Source organism: Gadus morhua, chromosome 16 (assembly GCF_902167405.1).
Source record: "Gadus morhua chromosome 16, gadMor3.0, whole genome shotgun sequence".
Lineage (NCBI taxonomy): Eukaryota > Metazoa > Chordata > Actinopteri > Gadiformes > Gadidae > Gadus > Gadus morhua.
Genome location: NC_044063.1, coordinates 4,620,887 through 4,643,188, shown reverse-complemented (window position 1 = coordinate 4,643,188; position 22,302 = coordinate 4,620,887). Strand labels below are relative to the sequence as shown.

Genomic DNA, 22,302 nt, shown 5'->3' with positions numbered 1-22,302 from the left:
CAAGAGATTTTATTTTAGCCCTACAACCCCACCTAGTGGCTCAAGTATAACAGCTGACCTTTATGGCTATGCCCGGACCGTTTTCTATTTTGAATCATTGTTTTGGATTTCACCTCAAATCACGTTCTCATTCATGTAAGATACAAACGTTTAGTAATATTAAGATAAACCAGATAAATACTGGTATTAACAGGCAATTACGTTAAACAAACATTGATCAATTCATCCATCATACAAGTAAAGAATTAGTGCTGTTGAACAAATATTTTATTGTCAAGTAAACAAAAAAAAAAAAAAGACAATTAACTAGTCATGTATTTTACCCGAAATGACAAGAGATGGAAAACGCAAACAAACAATGCTGAAGAACGAAAGCATTTCGGCTTAGCTTCTGTGTTAATTTTTTACTTTTACATTAAGGCTGAATACTAACGTCACCAACGTTATATATATATATATATATATATATACACCAACATATATATATATATATATATATCCTTGTCGGACGCAACAGATAACTGACACTACAATGTGCCAAGTGTTTGGTCGTTGGTGTGATCCTCCCCCGTCTGATTATTTTCAAATATGGCCTCCGGGATGCACAGGCTGTCATCAAACAGCAGGTCCAGCCAATAGGGACCAACCTTGCCCTTAGCGCCCGTCGTGATTGGACTACCACTGACGCCACTCTGCTGGACTGGGGCGTCAAACGAAGCCTCCCACCTTCCCGACGCCGTCGCTGACCCTGCGACCGCCACGGTGGCGTTCTCTCTCTCCAGCGCCGCCGCCGACGCCGCCGACGGCAGATGTTGCCCCTGGGTGGTTGTGACGTCACTGATAGCGGGGGGCAGCACGATAAGCACGATGGTCTGATCCTGATGGTCCCAGACCGCGTCCAAGTTCACCGCCGTCGCCGCCGTCGTCGTGACCTCCCCTGATCCTGCGTCGGTCACGTTGGGGGCGGCGACGTCCATGATCTGCAGCGTCACAACGTGATCGGCTGCGGACTCGCCCCCCAGGGCAGTGCCGGTGGCGCCTGGCAGGACGCCCCTATGGCTGGCGTTTGTTGATGACGTCATGGCGTTTAGGGCAGGGCTGGGGCAGGAGGTGCCGGAGAAGGTGGGGCTAGGGAGGGCTGGACTAGAGAATGCCCGCGGAGAGGGGACCATCCAGTTGTTCTCTACATATTGGAAGGAGGAGAAGGTGAGGGCAGAGAAGGAGGAGAAGGACTGCTCCTGACACAGAGGCAGCATCTGTCCACGAGGCACCGACGACTTGTCCAGCAGTATTGGCGTGACAACGGCGCCGGTTGGAGGAGGTTGGCGTGGAGGAGAGGGTCGATCGGCAAAGAGAAGAGGAGCGGCGGTCTGATCGTTGGGCTGGTTGGCCGACACACTAATCAGGGGCTGGACGTTCCTCCAGAGGGCAGCATCTGAGAATACCATAAAGTAGGATCAAGAGCTCTTTATTAATGCCACATGGGAAACGTGGACGTCACGCAAGGCAGAAGTAAGTACAGGCGGTAATAAAAAAACAATTACAACAATTTTCTTTGAAATAAAGAGATGCAAGAGCTACAAAATACAAAACATATGCAAAGAATAAAGTATACTATACTGTCAGGAGTCTTCTCGGCAGATGGTTTTGACCTCTGCGTGGTGTTCTTCCTCAGACCACTCGTCTTCCTAGGGTCACGGGACGGCAGTGTACGTGTAAAGCATTGTTGTTTATCGGCCAGAAGGAACTTGCTATGTTGCCATTGTAACCGCTGACCTTCTCTTTGATGAATTCTCTCGCTTTTGCCATGAGCCCTTCATGTTCTGCTCTACTGTTTGATTAACCTGGGGACAAAACACAAGCAGCTTCTTATGCTGAACATGCAGATCACAGACTTATGGAGAACACAGACAGACATACAGACGGACCACAGACAGAAAGAGGAGACGGACAAGACAGGTAGATGAACGGAAGGACAGGGTACACAAGCAGCTTCTTATGCTGAACATGCAGATCACAGACTTATGGAGAACACAGACGGACAGACAGACTGACGGACCACCGACAGACAGAGTAGACGGACAGACGGGTAGATGAGCAGAAGGACGGGGTATCTACCGTGGCGAGGAGGTCTGGGGGCAGATGGGTTTTAATGTAGCCGATGTATCTCGCCGTGAGCTCTAGGGTGGTCGCCGTGTCAAGGGGTCCTTCGACGAACGGCAGGAGATCGCACAGGCTCTGACAGGACGTCCTGATGTGGAGCCTGGTAACCAACGGTAACACACGCACACGCACACGCACGCACACACACACACACACACACAGGTTGCTGTCCCCGAATAAGGTATCTTAGATGATAGCAATAGATGACAGATATAAGTTGGCTCCCCTCCCACCTTCTCTTCTGCTCTTTGCGTGAATGAAGAGCCGCCTGCAGCCCACTGCTGTCCTGGAGGTCTTCGCCATCCTCTTCCTCCTGTTCTCTCGGTCTAGAAGACCGTGCAGTAGGGTAGACCGTGCAGTAGATGATTTAACGTTCAAGTCTAATTTGGAACATTTTCGATTTTTTTAACCAACCAGAGACTGCAAACAAGACTAAATGATATGATTGTTTCTAATAAATCAATACATACATACTCTTTTATGTATTCACATCAAAATGTCTCAATTAGAGGACGTGGATTTCATCAGATATTGGATGTGTTAAGAGTAAATCGTTTTTGTGGAATAGAAGTACAGTCGAATATGAATGAATCTAGAAAGAATAAAGTACCACAGATGGTCGCTAATAATCGACAAGAAACAGTAAAGGTCATTCATACATTGCTGTAGCTGTAGCCTACTGAGTAGCCTACATGAGAAAGTGTTCCAAGTGATAGTAAACAGAACATGTTTAGAGTTATTTAGGTTGTTAATTCTCCTATTAAGCAGAGCACAAATATATTTGATTTAATTGTAACTAGTATATGTTAAATTAGAGATAACAGACTATATTTCTGTTGAACAGACTGAAAAAAACATCATATATTTGTGCATAGAAATAGACTGAAATTGTGTCATTCAACGTAGGCCATTGGCCTGATGTTCATTCATGTTGATGTGAATTCACAAACCCCAATGTTGGCTTTTGTTACAATTCCAGCTACACGTGGTTATATGTGTTACCCGATAGATGTACATTATGCAAGTGGGTGTAACGCTGTGGATCTAAAGTCGCATGTTTGTGGTGCTGTTATGTTGAGGCATAACGACACGTGCACATTACCCTCGTCTCGCTCTCCTCGGCATATTTAAGTGATGTTTATTAGCTCTCGTGCAGAATGGCGTTTTGCGGATTAGCACGCAGGTCCCCGGGGTCTCCTCGTGGAGGTACGCGTTAATTAATTAATTAACTAACGACCACGTTTCTCCTCGACACCTACAACAATATTCTTCCAAACCCTTTACGTTTGAGAAGCGTCGAAATGCACTCGATATTAGGCCTTATCGAGAATCGAGAGTTAAACGACACAAACACACCGTGATTTGTTTGACGCCAATAATGTGAACGCGCATCCAATCAACCATTTTTTTTATTGCGCGCACGGGGGAGATGTGGGGGTGCGCGCTGGGGAGTCTCTCCCAGCCACGCGCAGTAGCGTGCTCATCTACTGCAGAGCGGAGAGACAGCCGGTGCTACTACTACCGGCCAACAAAGAGACACTCACCGGCTACTAGTGATCCGTTGAATACATGATAAAGTGACGAGGAACGCAGCGGAGGATTTCTACGTGACATTGCTTCTTTGATCGGCTTTTTTGGTAAGAATATTAATAAGAAAATCTTATTACAGAAAATGCACCATTTGATCTTTATAGATACTGTATCACATTGTATGCAGTTCTTTGGCCTGTGCATGTCCCATTAGGCCTAGGGTAATGTAACTCTATTGCACGTAGGCTGGTTGAATTTGGAAATGGAGGATAATTAAATGCGGTGAATCAATACATTAGAATGGGGTGATGGAGCGTGGGATGGGCGTGGCATGTCACCTATTCTCTCCACACAATATCTGCATGCGTCCACACAATGCGCCTATCACTCGCCTATTCGGGAACATAATTTATTCATAAAGAGGTTTGTTTTGGTTAGGTTTATAGCCGTCTTAGGCGTACTGCGATCGTGTTGCCATGGAGCTCGAGCACTTCGACGAGCGGGACAAGGCGCAGAGGTCCACCCGGAGGGGTTCGCGGGGCACCGGGCTCCCCAGTCCCACACACAGCGCGCACTGCAGCCTGTACCGGACCCGCACCCTGCGCACGCTCAGTTCTGAAAAGAAGGCCAAGAAGGTCCGTTTCTACCGCAACGGGGACCGCTACTTCAACGGGATCGTTTACGCCATCTCCCAGGAGCGGTTTGGCTCGCTGGACGCCCTTCTGGCCGACCTGACCCGAGCTCTGTCCGACAACGTGAACCTCCCCCAGGGTGTGCGGACCATCTACTCCATAGATGGGACGACGAAAATCACAAGCATGGAACAGTTGGTCGAGGGTGAGCATTGAGCGAGGTTCCTCCCCTCGAAATACATTATGCCCCCAAATGGTACTTGATTTGATGTGGCACTTTTAACCAAAAAGTGTATTGACCCCCTCACAGAATAACAGAAGACCACAACACTGTAGCACTCCATAATAGTGGGGGGGATGTATATTTTATAAAAAAAGGCCCAAAAACATTGCACTTCATTTTTTTGGGGGTCATTTTGCCCCCCGGGGCCCGATTTTGGGACACGCCCCTAGGTTTGGCCATGCAATAGATTTCCATACAAGTCTTACTAAAGGTACAGTACAGTCTGGAGGTCCGGTCCTTCATTCCAAGCTCGTCTCATCATTCACATGGCCCCGGTGTGTGACCCTCTTTCCCTCGTCCCCACAGGGGAGAGCTACGTGTGTGGCTCCATCGAGCCCTACAAGCTGGTCGACTACACCAAGAACGTCAACCCCAACTGGGCGGTGGGCGCAAAGACGGCCGCGTCGGCGCGCTCCCCGGCCCCGCTGTGCACCAGCGTCGCCAAGCTGGGCCCGGCGCCCGAGAGCCGCGACTACATCCGGCCCAAGCTGGTGACCATCGTCCGGAGCGGGGTGAAGCCGCGCAAGGCGGTGCGCATCCTGCTCAACAAGAAGACGGCGCACTCCTTCGACCAGGTGATGACGGACATCACCGACGCCGTCAAGTTGGACTCGGGCGTCGTCAAGAAGCTGTACACCGTGGACGGGAAGCTGGTAGGTCGTCGCCTCGACCCCTCCCGCCCCTACTAGCGCCTTGTGTCGGGGTTTCCGTCGACCTGGGTCTCATAGGGGTCTTCTGTTGCACGAGCCGTGCAGGCTGTAGCCCGTGTCGCAGGTTCGATTCCCACCGCCGGTCTTAAGCCCCGTAGCAAACAGAGCACGAATTTCGGTTCATATTTGGGCCGCAGCCCAGAAAAAAGTATTTAGCAGAGATAAATCAATCCACCGTCCACTAGTAGGCCGATGTATCCATCCTGCATCAGTGGGAACACATTTGTACCAATAGGGGATGAAATAGGGGGCTTTTTTAAATGAGAGGGTACCTGGTGGGGGTCCTAAGGAGGTCATGGGACCGGTCGACGCTGAACGTTGTCCCCCTGTGTGGAGTTTTTTGTTCCCTGTGTTCACAAGGGTTTCCTCCATCCAATAAAACCCTGTCACGTTAAATTGGCGTTGGATGCCACTGCTGCTCGACGGGAATTCAAACTATAGTAAACGTTATCCATCATCTTATGGGACAGCCAGGAAGAGTTTGAATTCATTTCTTTTCCTTAATAGCCTGTAACCTTAGTCACTGTGGGTCGCTTTAACAGTTAGTTATGTGGAGACAAATTGCGGTAGGAAACTCATCGTCCCTCTGACCGATGTCACCATGTGGGCTTGAGCCAAGCCACTCTGGAAAATGATTTGTCCTCTTTTGTGCAACGTCATCATCCATCTCGGTTCATCTAATGTATTGATTTCCCCCCTGAGCGCTTTCCTGAAACCCTACTTCCACTGGGCCAATCCAGCTGTGTCCACGGTGCGCCTACTGTCAACGGTGGGCCTACTGTCCGCCACGCACGCCCCTCTCCACTTCCCTTGATGTAATCGTTCCTCACTTTTTAAATTGCATACCATGCTGAAAAGTGAAGGTGTGACCCCCAAGTGCTTCGGTAAGTGCTGGCTGTTCCCAATAGATCTGGGAGTGATCCAGCTTTATAATGACAGCGTGTGTGTGTGTGTGTGTGTGTGTGTGTGTGTGTGTGTGTGTGTGTGTGTGTGTGTGTGTGTGTGTGTGTGTGTGTGTGTGTGTGTGTGTGTGTGTGTGTGTGTACTAAAGTTTGTCAATGAGGAAAGGGACAGCGAGGGCCTTTTTTTATCAGGATACTTATTTTCATTCAGGTTGGCATTATAGTGTGGGATCTGGTTGGTTTCCATGGTGACGGGGGAGGGTCCTGCTGTCCGGAGGTGGTTGCTAGGGAACAGGCTCTGCGGCAGAGCAGTGCAGTTTTAGTAGGGGGTGTGTGTAAGGTGTGTAGTGAGCAATGTGTGTCTCGCCTTCGTCCCCCACGTGGAAACCAGGAATTCTTTCATGGCTTCTGGGTCGCGGAAGAAGTCATTAACCTTGTGCTTGATTGACTCATGGTAAATGTAGTTCTTAAAGCATCCATTGCAAGATTGGGATAATCATCTGGAAATAATACATTTTACAAAGATGTAACGATTTAACTGTATTTTTTCCTTTTTCAGAAGCACATTTGGTACATTACATTTAACTATTGAAGTCAATTAATCGAAATAATGGTCTGTATATAAAGATAAAATATGTACTTAAAAGGTGTAATATGTAATTTTAGCCTCTAGGGGCCTCTCAATCAAAATGAAAGAAATGATGACGTTATGAAGTTTGCTGTTGGAAGAAATTGTATTCACAGACCAGTTGATTTACAGTACAGTTTTATTTACGCTAAATCCCTTTGACGTTATGAAATAACAAGAAAATACATTACATATAGATGAATTACTATGGAAATATAGTTAAAAGGAATATTTCCAATATACACAATATATGTAGCCATAAATTAAATGAATGTATATACAAAAATATAGGCGCTATCCGTATAGACAGTTGAGGTAGACATGACTGTATATAATACAATATTGCCCTTTGATAACATCACTAGTGTGGAGAATGTGTTTATATCATTTTTGTGACATTACTTGTGTGGTGATTGTGTTGTTGGCATCATGGGAATGGTGAAAGTAGGTGAATGTGAACATTGTTAACATCAATGGTTTTGGGAATTGTTTAAAGTGAAGCTTCAATTGCATAGTCCACACGTTAATATATATATTATATATATAATTATATATATATATTTTTTTATATTTTATATTAATAAATGAAACCTTCTGCACTGAGCAATTGAAGCCTACTATTAATCTCTCAGTTTTGAAGGAAAACATGGCTCTCAAACTAATCGTCCCCATTCTGCTGGAGCAGACCCCACCCTAGAATGGCCGCCTACAAGACTACCTTATCTTTCTGTTCTATGCTACGATTGTTCTTTTTCCGGACAGGATGTTTTGATCTTGTGCCACAGAATATTTTCATATCATCTAGTTAAATCATCCCTGACGGCAGAAATGGTACAATGCAATTCATGAGAGTCCAACTAGCAGAATGTATAGGTTATATAAGCATTATGTAGTGGCGTCTACATCTTGGGAGACATCAAGCCTTGAGAAGCATAGGAGACTCAATATTGTCTTTTAATAAACCCAGATGAAATGACTTAAACTCAATCACAGCACGTTTCTAGCCAATGAAAGATTGCAAAGCTTTACAGCTTTACAGGCAATGCCTGAAATTCTGGCACACACACACACAACACACAGATGCACATCGGAACAACCATTGGCAGCTGTCAGAACCAGCTGGATGCCTTGCTCAACAGAAGGGTGGGAATGAACCAGCATCCTTGCAGTTTCCAGACCACTCGCTGTCTACTGAGCTATTGTCGCCTGCCTGAATGTCCTCCTGGATGGTTATTGAAACCGGCACATCTAACTACGACACCTGCTGTCTCAGCACATCTCCCTGGGTCTCCTCATCACTGATGGACAGAGCAGACTATGTAGTTTCCATTAAAAATAATCATGAGGGATAAATGTATAAAGTCTTATTGAAGCGAAAAATCCGTAGACATAAGTGATGGTACACAAATGCACACACTATCATATGAACACATAGTCCTGACAGATAAGAATAAAGTGTTCTCAATAAAGGATTTCTATAAATATAACGGGAGGCGTGTAGTCGCTAGGGATGACTAAGAAGGGATCTTCTCTGAATCTTACACTGTACACATTCGTAGAGTCAAAACTGAATATGTAATGAAATGATCGAACTTATATTCGCATTAATGATTTAGCCAAAGCTTTCAGCCAAAGTAATTTTCTAGGCAAGCACAATCAAAGCAGAACAGATACTATAGCTGTAAGATTCAGAAAACAGGGTTGAAAATGTAGCGGTCATAATAACCCATTATTGATGTCATATGTGTCCTGATGTGTCTCTATTTTATCCGAAATCAAGCCGCAATTACCACGCATGCATAGCCATGTGAGGCCTTAAGCATCTCATGGGCACTGCTGTGGTGGCTTCTGTGGTCCGTTGGTTACTGACAGTAACCATGGTGATGGTGTGGTCCGATGGTGCTGATCAGGGCTGGATCAATACTGTTCTTCGAGGCCCCCAACCCCCAAACCCCAGTACTCTGGACCTGCAGACTGCAGAGCTAGGGAGCAGACAAGATGGCGTCCTTATCATGAACTTTTACTTCCGACCCATCCCAGGGGAGCGGCTGTATATAACACTCACATTGGGTTATTTAGGCCTTATCTAAAGCTCACTAGCGCGTGAGGCTGAGAGAAACCAAAGCCAACAATGGAAATCTGTGTTTCTACTACTAGTGCTAGCGAATTAGTTTAAGTTTACAACTAGACAGAGTGCAGAGTAGCACTAAAATGACGGTTAGGTGGAAACTTGTGGTCACAATTAATACCGGCGATATATCAGATCCATACTATGATCTGTGTTGCTATGCCGATGAATTTGTGCTGCATCATAAATTCTGCTTGTGTCTGGTCGTCATGGCAACGCGTGTCTGCCCGCCCCTCCCCTGGGAAATGTGTCTGTGTCAACCCTCAACCAGGCGCACTGCTCGCATGTATTATATCTGTATTGTTGTGTGAGAGTGTGTCAGAAATCTGATGCAGTGTTTGAGTCACCATAATATATTATTGAATATTTAACTGGATCTTTAATTTGCTGTATTTAAATGCTATCAGATAAAGTATTTTATCTGTTTGATGTTTTTAAATGTGCCCCATAGATCAGAAAAGATGTCTGTGTGCAAATCTGTTTGGCAACGGATGCAGATGTATTGAGAAAGTGATGGGAGCGTTTAAAATGCCCCTGGCCATTAGGCTACGGATAGTTTACTGTACGTCAATACAGAATCTCTGCTCCCAGAACACAGGAGGGGAACGTGAGGTCATCTCCTCTATCGGAGCGGAGCACTTCAATTAAATCAGTTTGAGAAGGTCGGGGAACCTTCGGCTTTATTTATTAATGAGGCATCAGAACCAGACAGGCTCTTAAGCCTTAGTGAATAGATATCATCTCGTTTCTATCTATCACATAGTTTCAGACTTTTTACTTTGTATCTAGGAGAACTCCCAATTTCTTTAGTTTATAGGAACTGTATGGCAAGATATTGCGAGCATATCATATTTTACAAACCATACTAGTTTTTTGGGGCGCTTTATTATCTTACAGTAAACTGCATCTCCCCCCTGTGGCCAACACTGGTATCACCCTTCTCTAGATTTTCTGTGGCTCAATATGGCTGAAAAAAACTCTTGAAGGAGCCATTGCAAATCAAGTGTTTTATGACCAGAATTCAGCCAAATGGCCTACAGCACTGACACAGGAATTTAAGGTTTCTAGGCTGCCTCATGGCTTCTGTCAACGCTGTCAAGATACTACAATTTTGATTGTATGCATTACTATACTTTCACTTGTAAGTCGCTTTGGATAAAGGCATCTGCTTAATGAACCAAATGTTAACCTATGGTCATATTTCAGGGGGTGAGGAAATGACAAACCCTCTCCTTGGCCTGTTTATTGTTATTACATCGCTCTAATTAGTAATAATAACATTTCGTAATTGACCATCTAGTTATTTAGAGGATGCTTTTATCCAAAATGACTTTAAGAGGATTTGAGATGCATGCCATTACTTTGGCTAAAAGCATCTATTAAATAAATAAACAGTTCATATTTTAAGATGATGCACTAAAGAGCAAAACGGAGATTGAATCCCCATCAACTAATTAAAATCCCAAGATATTTTATCTTTGGGAGACTTGAAGTAAACAGGAGCTCTGATATTGTCTCTCTCAGTCCTCCAGATGAGCTCTGACATTTAGGTCTCTCTCTCTCTGTCCTCCAGGTGAGCTCTGATATGTAGGTCTCTCTCAGTCCTCCAGATAAGCTCTGACATTTAGGTCTCTCTCTGTCCTCCAGGTGAGCTCTGATATGTAGGTCTCTCTCTGTCCAAAAGGTGAGCTCTGATATGTTGGTATCTCTCTGTATCCTCCAGGTGACCTCTGATATGTAGGTCTCTCTCTGTCCTCCAAGTGAGCTCTGATATGTTGGTCTCTCTCTGTCCCCTAAGTGAGCTCTGATATGTAGGTCTCTCTCTGTCCTCCAAGTGAGCTCTGATATGTAGGTCTCTCTCTGTCCAAAAGGAGAGCTCTGATATGTAGGTCTCTTTTTGTCCCCCAAGTGAGCTCTGATATGTTGGTCTCTCTCTGTCCAAAAGGTGAGCTCTGATATGTAGGTCTCTCTCTGTATCCTCCAGGTGACCTCTGATATGTAGGTCTCTCTCTGTCCAAAAGGAGAGCTCTGATATGTAGGTCTCTCTCTGTCCTCCAGGTGAGCTCTGATATGTAGGTCTCTCTCTGTCCTCCAGGTGAGCTGTCTCCAGGATTTCTTCGGGGATGAAGATATCTTCATCGCCTGTGGGCCGGAGAAGTTTCGTTACCAGGACGATCTTCTGCTTGAGCACAGTGGTGCGTGGCACAATGGAAACACACTCACCCCACTTGGGGTTATCTGATATGTATGGGGTCACAGTGGGCAATTTTTTTTTCATCAAATATTAATTTAAAAGGTCTGAACGTTTTTATTTGTATACATACAGACTGCATACTCACTTTGAGCTGCGAACCAAGCTTAGTGCAACATGTATAGGATCATTGAGACATTGGGATTACAGGCATGTGGATGGGGTTCAAACGATGCGTGTGGAAACAGATGCAAAACAATGCAAGGCATTTGTGTGGCAGATTTATGAAAATGCTTACAGACTGCGTGCACGCGTCCTCTCGGACACTGATACTGCAGGCGGACGTTGATCATGTGACGTTGTGATTAGGCGCAGCTAACCGCTCGTGCGGTTAACCTTCTCTGTTGCAGAGTGCAGGGTGGCCAAGTCCTCGTCGTATGGTCGGATCTCTCCGCTGCTGGGTCGAAGCCTGCCTAGAGGTGGGGTCGCATCCCTCCGAAGATCCCCCTCCTCCATCAGCTCCGGTGTGTGTGTGTGTGTGTGTGTGTGTGTGCGTGTGTGTGTGTGTGTGTGTGTGTGTGTGTGTGTGTGGCCGTCCGAAGGGCCAGACTGAAACATTCCACTCAATGTTCTATTCAGTTGTGATGAGGGAAAACAACAGAGTTTATGTGTCTTAAAATTAACGCTACTATGATTAGTAGCGTTACTAAGACTACGATTGCCTCCATGCCCCCTTAGCCAATGGAACAGCAGGAAGCCAGCTGTCTACGCCGAGATCCGGGAAGTCTCCAAGTCCGTCTCCAACCAGCCCTGCTAGCCTACGACGACGACGGGTACCCCACGCACACACACACACGCACACGCACACGCACACGCACACGCACGCACGCACGCACGCACGCACGCACGCACGCACGCACGCACGCACGCACGCACGCAGGCACGCACACACACACACACAACCCAAATATATTGCCCCTCACCTATATTAAAGGGCCCCTATCTGTGTACCCAGCATGCATCTGGGTGGAGACTCCCACTTGTGAGATCACTTTAGGGTTGATTTTTTTGGGGGTTTGTAATTGCTAATCAACATCCCACGTGGTGTTATAATAGTGGCCGATTTAAATGTATTTGTCAATACAAATGTATGGTCATATATTTAACAAGAAAAAACATTTTTAGACTGAGTTTTATTTTAGACTGAATTTATTTTCAGTATTATTATATTGTTCAAATATTATATTATATATTGTTCTTTTAATGTCATCACTTACAATGTTTGTGTGTGTGTGTGTGTGTGTGTGTGTGTGTGTGTGTGTGTGTGTGTGTGTGTGTGTGTGTGTGTGTGTGTGTGTTTTGTGTGTGTGTGTGTGTGTGTGTGTGTGTGTGTGTGTGTGTGTGTGTGTGTGACAGAGCTCTCAGCAAGGTGGCTCCTCCCTCTCTCTGGCCTCCACCAGGGTATGTGACTCCCTGGACGACTGGGACACCCCCCAGAGCGATGGTACACACATACACACTCCTATCAAATGAACACGTACTCCTTTCTGAGTCTGACTGCTGGAGGGGGCGGAGCCTAACTCTGTCTCTTACAGCTGATGGGGCAGATGGCTCCGCCCACATCCCTCCCTCCATGGCTGAGCGCTACAGAGTGGGCCGGACACTGGGGGGCGGGGCCTTCGCTGTGGTGAAGGAGTGTGTGGAGAGGTCGACAGGCCGAGAGTTCGCTCTCAAGGTCATCAACAAAGACAAGTGTATAGGGAAGGTGAGAAGGAACTGTCTGTCTGTCTTTCTGTTCTTCTGTCTTATCTCTCCATCTATCTTTGTCTCCCTCCCTCTAGCTCTCTCCATCCCTATCTTTTACTCTCTCTATTTGGCTATTTCTCTCCCACACTCTCTTCATCTCTCTCTATTTCCCTCTCCATCTGCCAGCAGTGTTTATCTCTCTATTCCTCTATGTGTGTTTCTCTCTATGTCTATTTAACTGTTTGACACTGTGTACTTGCTATTGGGTTCTATGAACAATACACTGTGTACGCGACTGAACTGTTTGCACCATTCATTGATATAGTGTTATCTGACGGTTCTACCAACAGGAACACATGGTCCAGAGTGAGCTATCCATCCTGCGGAGGATCAAACATCCCAACATCGTTCTGCTCATCGAGGAGATGGACACCCCAAATGAACTCTATCTTGTCATGGAGCTAGTTAAGGTAGTGTAGGTTCACACTAGCCTTACAGTTAGTCACTGTAGTGGAGCTTCAGGCTAGCCCCAACAGCTAGTGAAGTTAGAATAGCTTCAGAGGCTAGCCTCAAAGTCAGTCACAGTAGCATAGCTTCTGGTTAGCCTCACAGCTAGCCAAGCTAGTCAAGCAAAGCATAGGGCTCAGAGGCTGGTCAAACAGTAGCTGAATGTAGAGTTCCCTCATGCTAGTCTTACAGCTAGTCAGGGTAGCGAGGCGTCAAGCTAGTCTCACAGCTATTCCAGGTAACGTAACCCTTTAGGCTACTCTTATAGCTAGTCAAGCTAGCGTAAGTTTAGGCTTTAGTCCCATAGCCAGTGAAGCTAGGATATATTTTGCTATTCCAGTCTATGTCCATTCTGGGTTTGATCTCCCGATGTCAACATGTCAACTGTCAATAGGCATTCATGAGTCATGTACATCCCCTACCCGCCTCCTTAATGACATTTCACCAACATTTATTTTAAGTGGCTTTGGCGAAAAGAGTAGATTACTAAATGATGGTTTGGCATGCTGTTTCCATTCTGTCCACAGGGGGGCGACCTGTTTGACGCCGTCTCCTCCTCTAGTAAGTACACGGAGCGAGACGCCGCCTGCATGCTGTTCAACCTGGCCAGCGCCATCAAGTACCTCCACGGCCTGAACATCGTCCACCGAGACATCAAGCCAGAGAACCTGCTGGTCAGTACAATCCGTCGAGGCCTTGGAACCTGAACAACCTGCACGCAGCACGCTCATGACTATTTGCTCCCCGGGAGATGGTTTGTCCCCCCTTTAGTTCAGACAGAAGTCCAGTTGACCTCGACCCTGGTCGGGCCAATCAAAACTGTTTATCTAATATGGGGGTAGGTTTGACACAATGTCTCGGTCTACATGACGGAGATGGCTGCTGCTGGCTTAGAACGTTCTGTTGGAGCCACTATCGCGACAGTATCAAACAAAATGGATGATGTTTTCTCTAAAAAGTACTAAACAACTGTACTCACAGCGTGTGTCGATGGGAAGGTTTGTTATCAACCGGATGTCAAGCTACAGATTTAATGCGCTTTAATATCTCATGAATAATTGTCTGGGGCAGGATTATTCTATTAATTGCGTTGGTTAATAATGAAGGAAGGAACCCGTCCACCTGTACCCTCCGCCTCCAGGTGTACGAGCACCTGGACAGCAGCCGCTCTCTGAAGCTGGGAGACTTCGGCCTGGCTACCATGGTGACCGGCCCGCTGTATGCCGTCTGCGGCACGCCCACCTACGTAGCGCCGGAGGTCCTCGATGAGACCGGGTAGGTCCCGTTGGTCGTACCCCTCCACCTGTACCGGGTCCCGGCTGAACACCTGGCCCTTAAAGGGCCCCTACTCCACCTCAAAGGGCCCCTACTCCACCTCAAAGGGCCCCTACTCCACCTCAAAGGGCCCCTACTCTACTTACCAGGCGGGACGCTGGCTAGCGATTCCACTAGCAGTTTAGCTTAACTTCACTTCCTTAATCTATGTTCCCAAATGTTCTCTTTTATTGCCATTTCATCCCATTAGGTACAAGCTAGAGAATTAGCCTAAGTAGCTTCAGACCGAGGACACACTGCTGTATTCTACAACAAGTTGGGCTTTTAGATTAGTCACATGAAAAAAATCGGACAGACAAGATCAGCAACTGTCCAATCCCCACATTGCTTGACCACTAACTGCTAACCGCCTCAAGTGTACTTTTGGAAATATACTTTTGGAAAGCAGGAAAAAATGCTATTTAGAATGAACGTCACCCCAGTGGTGACATCAATCTTATTGGTGGTTTGGGCCCAGGCCACTTAGCCCTGGTGAACCAATCACAGATCTTGATGTGTGTTCTTGTGTTTCGTAGTTACGGCCTGGAGGTTGATGTGTGGGCTGCTGGGGTTGTAGCTTACATCCTGCTGTGTGGCTTCCCTCCCTTCCAAGGGTACGTCGTCATTTTGATGAAATCTCTCATGGTTCACTGTTTATATAGATTGGTCGAGCTTTAGCACCATCTGGTGGCCGACAGTGGTATAACACACAAATATAACCTAAACAGCCTCATCATAATAAATAACTTTATTTGTGCACCAATTTGAAAAGAAAATGTACATACATTCAAGTTATAATGGACACCAATGGAATTATATGAAATTGTATGTATTGTGTTATTCGGAACCATAGTAATCGCTGTTTGTTGCCGTTAAAGGAGCGGGGACAACCAGGAGGTTCTGTTTGAGCAGATACAGAGCGGCCATCTTGAATTTCCCTCTCCCTCCTGGGACGGCGTCTCGGATGCTGCCATGGTAAAGACCACTCCTTCTGCTGTGTTTTTCTTTTTAAAACATTATAAATAATAATAAATATCAATGGCCGATTTTTGTTTCTATATTTATTTCTTGGTTTTTTTTTGTGGTTACCTTTTTGAGCACTTAATATTGAATGAATATGTAGTAGCCTATTCGATTTCTGTCCCATGTTGTCTTGAAACTGGTTTCCTCCCTTTCCTTACTCAACTGTCTTTAATGTTTCCATTTTGGAATTCTTACATTGATTTTAGATCTATTCTTTACTGGGATTTATCCATTTGGCATTAATAAGTATAATCTCATCTCCTTCCCCCCCAGGATCTGGTTGGTGGGATGCTGGAGAGGGGGCGGGGCCAGAGGTTCACACCTGTGCAGGTGCTAGAACACCACTGGGTCAAGGTGAGTCACGTGTGTGTGCGTGTGCGTGTTCGTGTGTGTGTGCGTGTGTTATTTCCAGTCTTAAAATATACCAAATCCGTACATGGAACACAGCTGCTGTTTATGGAACGGGATTGTTAACGAACTAGAGTGTATGTTTCTCAGGACGAACGCTTGCCAGAGAATGAGCCCCACCTCTCCATCGCTGGGAGGATCAGGAAGCATTTCAACACAAGGACCAGAACCACTAGCACCTCCGCTGGAGTGGCCGTGATCACTGTTAGTACACACACCACCTCACCAAACACTGCTCTGTTTACTATCACAGAGGGGCGGCTAGTTCACTCCTACTGTGTTGGTAATGATGCTACAGGATAAGAGTCTAGCATAAGTTCCTAATCCATTATAGCATTAATTATGATGCTATATAATAATAGAGTAATATTAGTTCCTAGGCCACTAAAATATTAATAATAATGCGATATAATAATAGAGTAATATTGGTTCCTAGGCCACTAAAGTATTAATAATAATGCTATATAATAATAGTGCAATATTAGTTTCTAGGCCACCACTGTATCAATAAAGATGCTAAATAATTATAGTATAATACTATTTCCTAGGCCACTAACGTATTTATAATGATGCTATATAATAATAGTGTGATATTAGTTTCTAGGCCAACACCGTATCAATAAAGATGCTAAATAATGATAGTATAATACTAGTTCCTAGGCAACTAAAGTATTTATAATGATGCTATATAAAAATAGTGTAATATTAGTTTCTAGGCCACCACAATATTAATAATGATGCTAAATAATGATAGTCTAATGTAACTTGATGACGCGGTTGAGCTAAAGGATCTTATGTGTACTGTCCTCCTCTGCCCCGCCCACCAGAGCACCCCATTGGATAAGGAGAAGCAGGGCATACGGCGGAGGCGTGGCTCTCAGGACACCAGGCGGGCGGGGCCACGGGGGCCGTCCAACCAGCTGCCGCGCGCCGAGTCAGAGGACCCCCCACCGGGGGCCGCGGACAACGCCCACTCCAACGCCTCGCTCTTCTAGGCTCCCCGCCTTCTAGAATCCAATGGTACCCCCACCTCGTCCCTCTGCTAGACACCCCCCGCCCAACTCGAACCCCCACTTCCACCACCACCAACCACCACCTCATAGAACCCCACCCCCCCCCCACCCCCCCAAGCAAGACCAACCTACCCTTTCTTATGGTACACTAACTAGAATGCCCCCGCCTCCCAACTTCTAGAAATCCCCCCCCCCCCCCCCCACAGCCCTCTGGCTGTCCTGGGACACTATATGTTTAAAATGGAAGGACCCACTCTCGGCTGTGGTGATGTAATGGACGGTGACGGTCACCATCGCGCTGGAACCTGCTGTGCTGGGATGTTTGGTTACCATGGTCACAAAGCTGTCCTTGCCTGTTGTTCAATGTTTACTCTGCACAACACGGGGGTGAAACTGGAGTCAGTACAAGTGTGACATTTTTCTGATCTGTATTTCTTATAATTTTCTACAAAGCATGCAGTGGTCCAACGTGGTGGACCACCCTACTCCGGGGGGTGTAAACTGAGAAAGCGCATGTTGAAGACTCAAGGCGTGACTACTTTTATTGTGAAAGATTGTCCTAATTCTCTTAACTAACTCCGGTTTGTACAGTTTCTACAGTAATAAGTTATAAGATGGCACTTAACTTCCGATCCAACTTTACTCTGGTTTGGTTGTCAAGTGGATTCAGCCCATGTCTAGTATTAAAAGTGTGAGTGGTAAATGATGGCAGGGTTCCAGATGAATGTTCTAGGTGTGTAGTTGACAGGGCTGCATGCCTAACGGCCTTATCTTTACGTTATCTATACCTTGGCACAAGAGTAAAGATAGAGTATGGATCACTTATAAAGAGTGTAAGTGCAATTAGGCGCATTACCCGTTAAGCACAGTGTCAAAAGCCAGGAGTAATGAGTTGTCAACTTTGCTCTCAAATAGTTGTGGCATTAAAGATGAAACCAGACACCTAAAGGGGACCTATTATGCTTTTTCGACTTTTATGACCTATACCGTTGTTATAATGATTGATAGTCAAGTTTAACCATACCAAAGTGTCAAATAATGACATACATGTATTTCGACGTATTCCCTGCTGACAGTCTGGGGTGGCTGTGCAGAGCGCTAAACACTCGGAACAACGTTTGCGATTCACTTGTTCACATTTCCGGGAAATCATCTACGTAGACTTACTCCTGCCACGCCCCCATATGCCTGGTCAAATCAGATTTGGAGGGGAGGAGGGGGTGGAGCTCGACTGCCCTTCACAGGTCTTCCGGAAGGTAACCAATCACAACGGAGTTGGGTTGGCAGGAGGGGGGCGAGGGGGCGGAGAAGGACGAAACAGAGCGTTGACAGAGAAGGCGGAGAGCGCCCAGATGAGAGGAAGAGTTTCCCGAAAATCTACATCGTTTTTTTGTGTATGGTTAAACATGACTATCAATCATAATAACAACGTTTATAGGTCATAAAAGTCGAAAAAGCATAATAGGTCCCCTTTAACAGCATACTGCAGGAACAGCGCTCAGCTGACATTTCGAGCCATAAAGGAACATTGGCTATGTAGTTAGGTGTGTGGATAGATATCGTTTGGTTTCTCTTTGAATGAAAGGGCAGATACAGTAAGAGCTGAGCTACTTGAACACAGGAACTCTGTTAAAATGGTGGTGGATGCAACAAAGTGCTTCCAGTACTAAAGCTGATTGTATCAACGAACATAGGTGACTCTTCCTATGGTGTGAATGTGTGTCATTGTGAAAAACAAAACCCATGGAACCATCGGTCTGAATATTCATGGCCGTGAATGTCCCGGGTTGTAATCTGCATGTGTGATTACGGGATCTCCAAAGCCACCGTAAGAAGCTATTTGGTGATTGTTATCTTTATGTTTGGTAGAAAGTGGCATTCTATTAATATGCTGTTGCCATAAAGGATTGGTTCTGATGCCTCTGGGTATCCCGTGAACCCGCCTGTTATCTAGTGTCAGCGACCGTGGTACGTTGAGAGGGTATCTCTGAGTATGGTAGGGGCTTGTGATTGGTCAAGAGTTAAATGAAGAGTGGGATAGATGGAAAGGGATGGTTCTGTATGATCTGTTTGCAAGGGTGAGTTATAATAAATGTGTTTTTGACCCTCACCTCTGTATTCTGCTTTAGTCCGTAACTTACACCTTACACTGCTCTCTGTGTGCCATGCACTCATCTGTCTCCACCTGTGAACTTGACCTTCTGATTACTGAAGGATGGCATAGTTCTGGCCTCATGCAAGGATTATTTTTTTTCCAGATTTGTCAGACTAATCAAATAATCATCCAAAGGGTATAAAAATAATTCCAAATTTTACGCCCTCTTGCCTTTTAGGCAACATTCATATCTCCCATATGTTGTATGTACTTAAGTTAGGCCTACTATATGAATAATCCATAACATGAAGGCAGCACTTTGACAGTCTATCTGCTATGGTCTTAAGTAAGAATTGTGAGTATAAAGTAAGTATAAAGCAGAAAAACTTGATTGAAACTGAAATATTTTTAACTATGATTGTATTGGCCTGTGTTTGGAGCTAAACCGCTAAGCTAATTGAATGTCAGACTAGATGAGCCTCATCACTTGTCTGTAGCATATAGATAACACCTGTTATGCATCGTTCAATGTGTTTTTCATATAAAAAACATTTAGATTCCAGTATCACATAGTAAAACATAATTCAGTTATTGTAAACAACCACGGATGTCTAACCCTCCAATAAAAAGAAAATTGCATACTGAATTTATGTCTTGGAAATTTGCTTCGCAAAAACAACTGTGACGTGATGGAGGTTTGGTTTGAATGATATCCGCTCAGACTCTCTGACGATAAGTCAGAGCTGCCCACGCGCATTGAGCTTGTGACCCTATCAAATGTCCCCTTGGCCCAATTGTATCCAGAGGCTTTTTGGAAATTGACAATGAACGGTGGTTTTCAGAATGGAGACGTTTCTGACTAGGTTTGCTATTCATCTGCCGATGCTGCTGGACTATAAGCGATGAGTACATTTCTGAAGAGTAGAAGGCTTAATTTGACAGGAATTGTGTTTTGATCATAATATTTCACAGATTTGCTCATTGGAGCCAAGTTCCATGATATATATTAAATTCATATTTTCTGTATATTATATTATCATTTATTTTCTTGGAAGTTGGAATCGTAGAACTTTAACAGTCTTCCAATTATAATAATATGACGTACGGTTCAAGCTTTGCACATAAGAATCCGGGATCACAATTTGGTCAAAAAATGACTGAAAAAATGCTGTGAGGCTAACGATATGTGTTTTTTGCCACTACTGTTGGTTACCAAACCTGAGTTGCCTGTTGTCTACTCGTGGCCAAAATATACATCATCCCTTGATAAAAAGTTTATTCATTCGATGCATTTCAATATCTCATTTATATTCCATTTCCAAACTTTTTCGGATCTGATTGGCTGGATAAGAATTGGAGAAAAATTAGGTATAGAAAAATAATGGAGAGAATACAATTTCGAGAAAAAGGATGCGTAGAAAAATGAAAGAATATATTTTGGGGAAAAAAGAGGTATAGAAAATGTATTGAGAGAATAAATTTTGGGGAAAAAGGAGGGATAGAAAAATTATGGAGAGACTTAAAAAAACAGGAAAAGGAGGTATAGAAAAACGAGAATAAAAAATCTAGGAAAGGGAGGTGTAGAAAAATGACGGAGAGAATATATTTTTGGGGAAAAGGAGGTATAGAGAGAATACAAAATCGAGAAAAGGAGGTATGGACATTTTTTGGAGAGAATATTTTTGGGGAAAAGGGAGACAAAGAAAAATGGAGAGAATATATTTTTTGAAAAAATGAGGGATAGAAAAATGATGGAGTGAATACACTTTGGGGAAAAAGGAGGCATAGAAAAATGATGGAAAGAATAAAAAATCGAGGAAAATGATGGAGAGAATAAAAAATCTAGAAAAAGGAGGTATAGAATAATGATAGGCAGAATAAAATATCAAGAAAAAGGAGGGATAGAAAAATGATGTAAAGAATAAATAATCTAGAAAAAGGAGGCATAGAAAAAATATGGAGAGACTAAAAAATCGAGAAAAAGGAGGTATAGGAAAATGGTAGAGGGATATATATCTTTTTTTTTAACGGTGATTATTTTTTGGGGGGATATTAGGCATAGAAAAAATATTGCGAGAATATATTTTTGCGAAAAGGGAGGTATAGAAAAATGATGGAGAGACTAACAATTCAAGGAAAAGGAGGTATAGAAAAATCATGGAGGGATAAAAAATCAAGAAAAGGAGGGATAGAAAAATGATGGAGAGAATATAAAATCGATGAAAAGGAGGTTTGGAATAATTATGGAGAGAATATTTTGATGGAGATTATATTTTGGAAAATTATGTATCGAAAATTGTTGAGTGAATATTCTTTGGGGAAAAGGAGTTTACCTCCTTTTTCAAGTGATCAGATTTTCTCTATTGTTCTTTATTATTATTATTTTTTTTTACTAGTTGGCGATATGTGAGGGGACTTGAACCGATACTTACAGAGTGTTATCCAACATACCTAATCACTGCACTATCATTAGACCTGTGATAATTGTCTCAGAGGTTATACTTGACTTTACAATTCACATGATATAGAAATATGACATTTCCCTTAAAGTAAACCCTTTTTTTCCCTTAACGTGCTCCATTCTTAGTGGCTGTAGCCTACGTGCTGGGCCTCGATCATGAGCTGGTTAGAGTGTTAACCACCGGCTCTTAGCACTGCACCATCAAGACACCGTGGCAAATCACCTCAAAGATTGTACCCTGACTTTATAATTCTTGGTGCAAAGACTTGAACCCTGATAGCATTGCGTATAAAACTAATATAATGGTTTTATCAGCAAGAATTTAACCCCCGTCACCAGTGGGAGTGCACTCCACTGCCCAACTGCCACAGTGACAATGATCAATAATCAATATTCATTAATCGAGGTTCCCCTTCGGATGCCCCCCCTCCCCCCTGGTGTTACTTAACCTTTGAAATGACATTACTGGGATTACGATAGGAACCTGAGCCAGTAGATCTGACCGCTGTTTGTTGATCCCGGTTACCATGGCGACTCATCTTGTTGTGACCCCATGGATGTATCATGT

The 22,302-nt window shown here is 44.5% G+C and overlaps 2 protein-coding genes across 2 annotated transcripts; one reads left to right on the top strand and one right to left on the bottom strand.

The window, feature by feature from the left end:
- Positions 1 to 484: 484 nt before the first annotated feature.
- On the bottom strand, positions 485 to 3,348 carry LOC115561440 (uncharacterized). Its single transcript, XM_030381496.1, has 6 exons — positions 3,266 to 3,348; positions 2,397 to 2,489; positions 2,119 to 2,263; positions 1,777 to 1,844; positions 1,621 to 1,688; positions 485 to 1,435 (listed from the first exon to the last, which is right to left on the bottom strand). Exons 1-6 carry the CDS (start codon positions 3,286 to 3,288, stop codon positions 528 to 530), a joined length of 1,305 nt encoding a protein of 434 aa, XP_030237356.1. The 5' UTR covers positions 3,289 to 3,348; the 3' UTR covers positions 485 to 527.
- Positions 3,349 to 3,645: 297 nt separating this feature from the next.
- LOC115561438 (serine/threonine-protein kinase DCLK1) lies at positions 3,646 to 17,282 on the top strand. Its single transcript, XM_030381493.1, has 16 exons — positions 3,646 to 3,800; positions 4,132 to 4,530; positions 4,915 to 5,261; positions 11,072 to 11,171; positions 11,578 to 11,691; positions 11,906 to 12,000; positions 12,584 to 12,671; positions 12,763 to 12,932; positions 13,264 to 13,383; positions 13,948 to 14,094; positions 14,562 to 14,695; positions 15,271 to 15,348; positions 15,613 to 15,709; positions 16,031 to 16,111; positions 16,256 to 16,369; positions 16,993 to 17,282. Exons 2-16 carry the CDS (start codon positions 4,170 to 4,172, stop codon positions 17,158 to 17,160), a joined length of 2,214 nt encoding a protein of 737 aa, XP_030237353.1. The 5' UTR covers positions 3,646 to 3,800; positions 4,132 to 4,169; the 3' UTR covers positions 17,161 to 17,282.
- Positions 17,283 to 22,302: the final 5,020 nt, after the last annotated feature.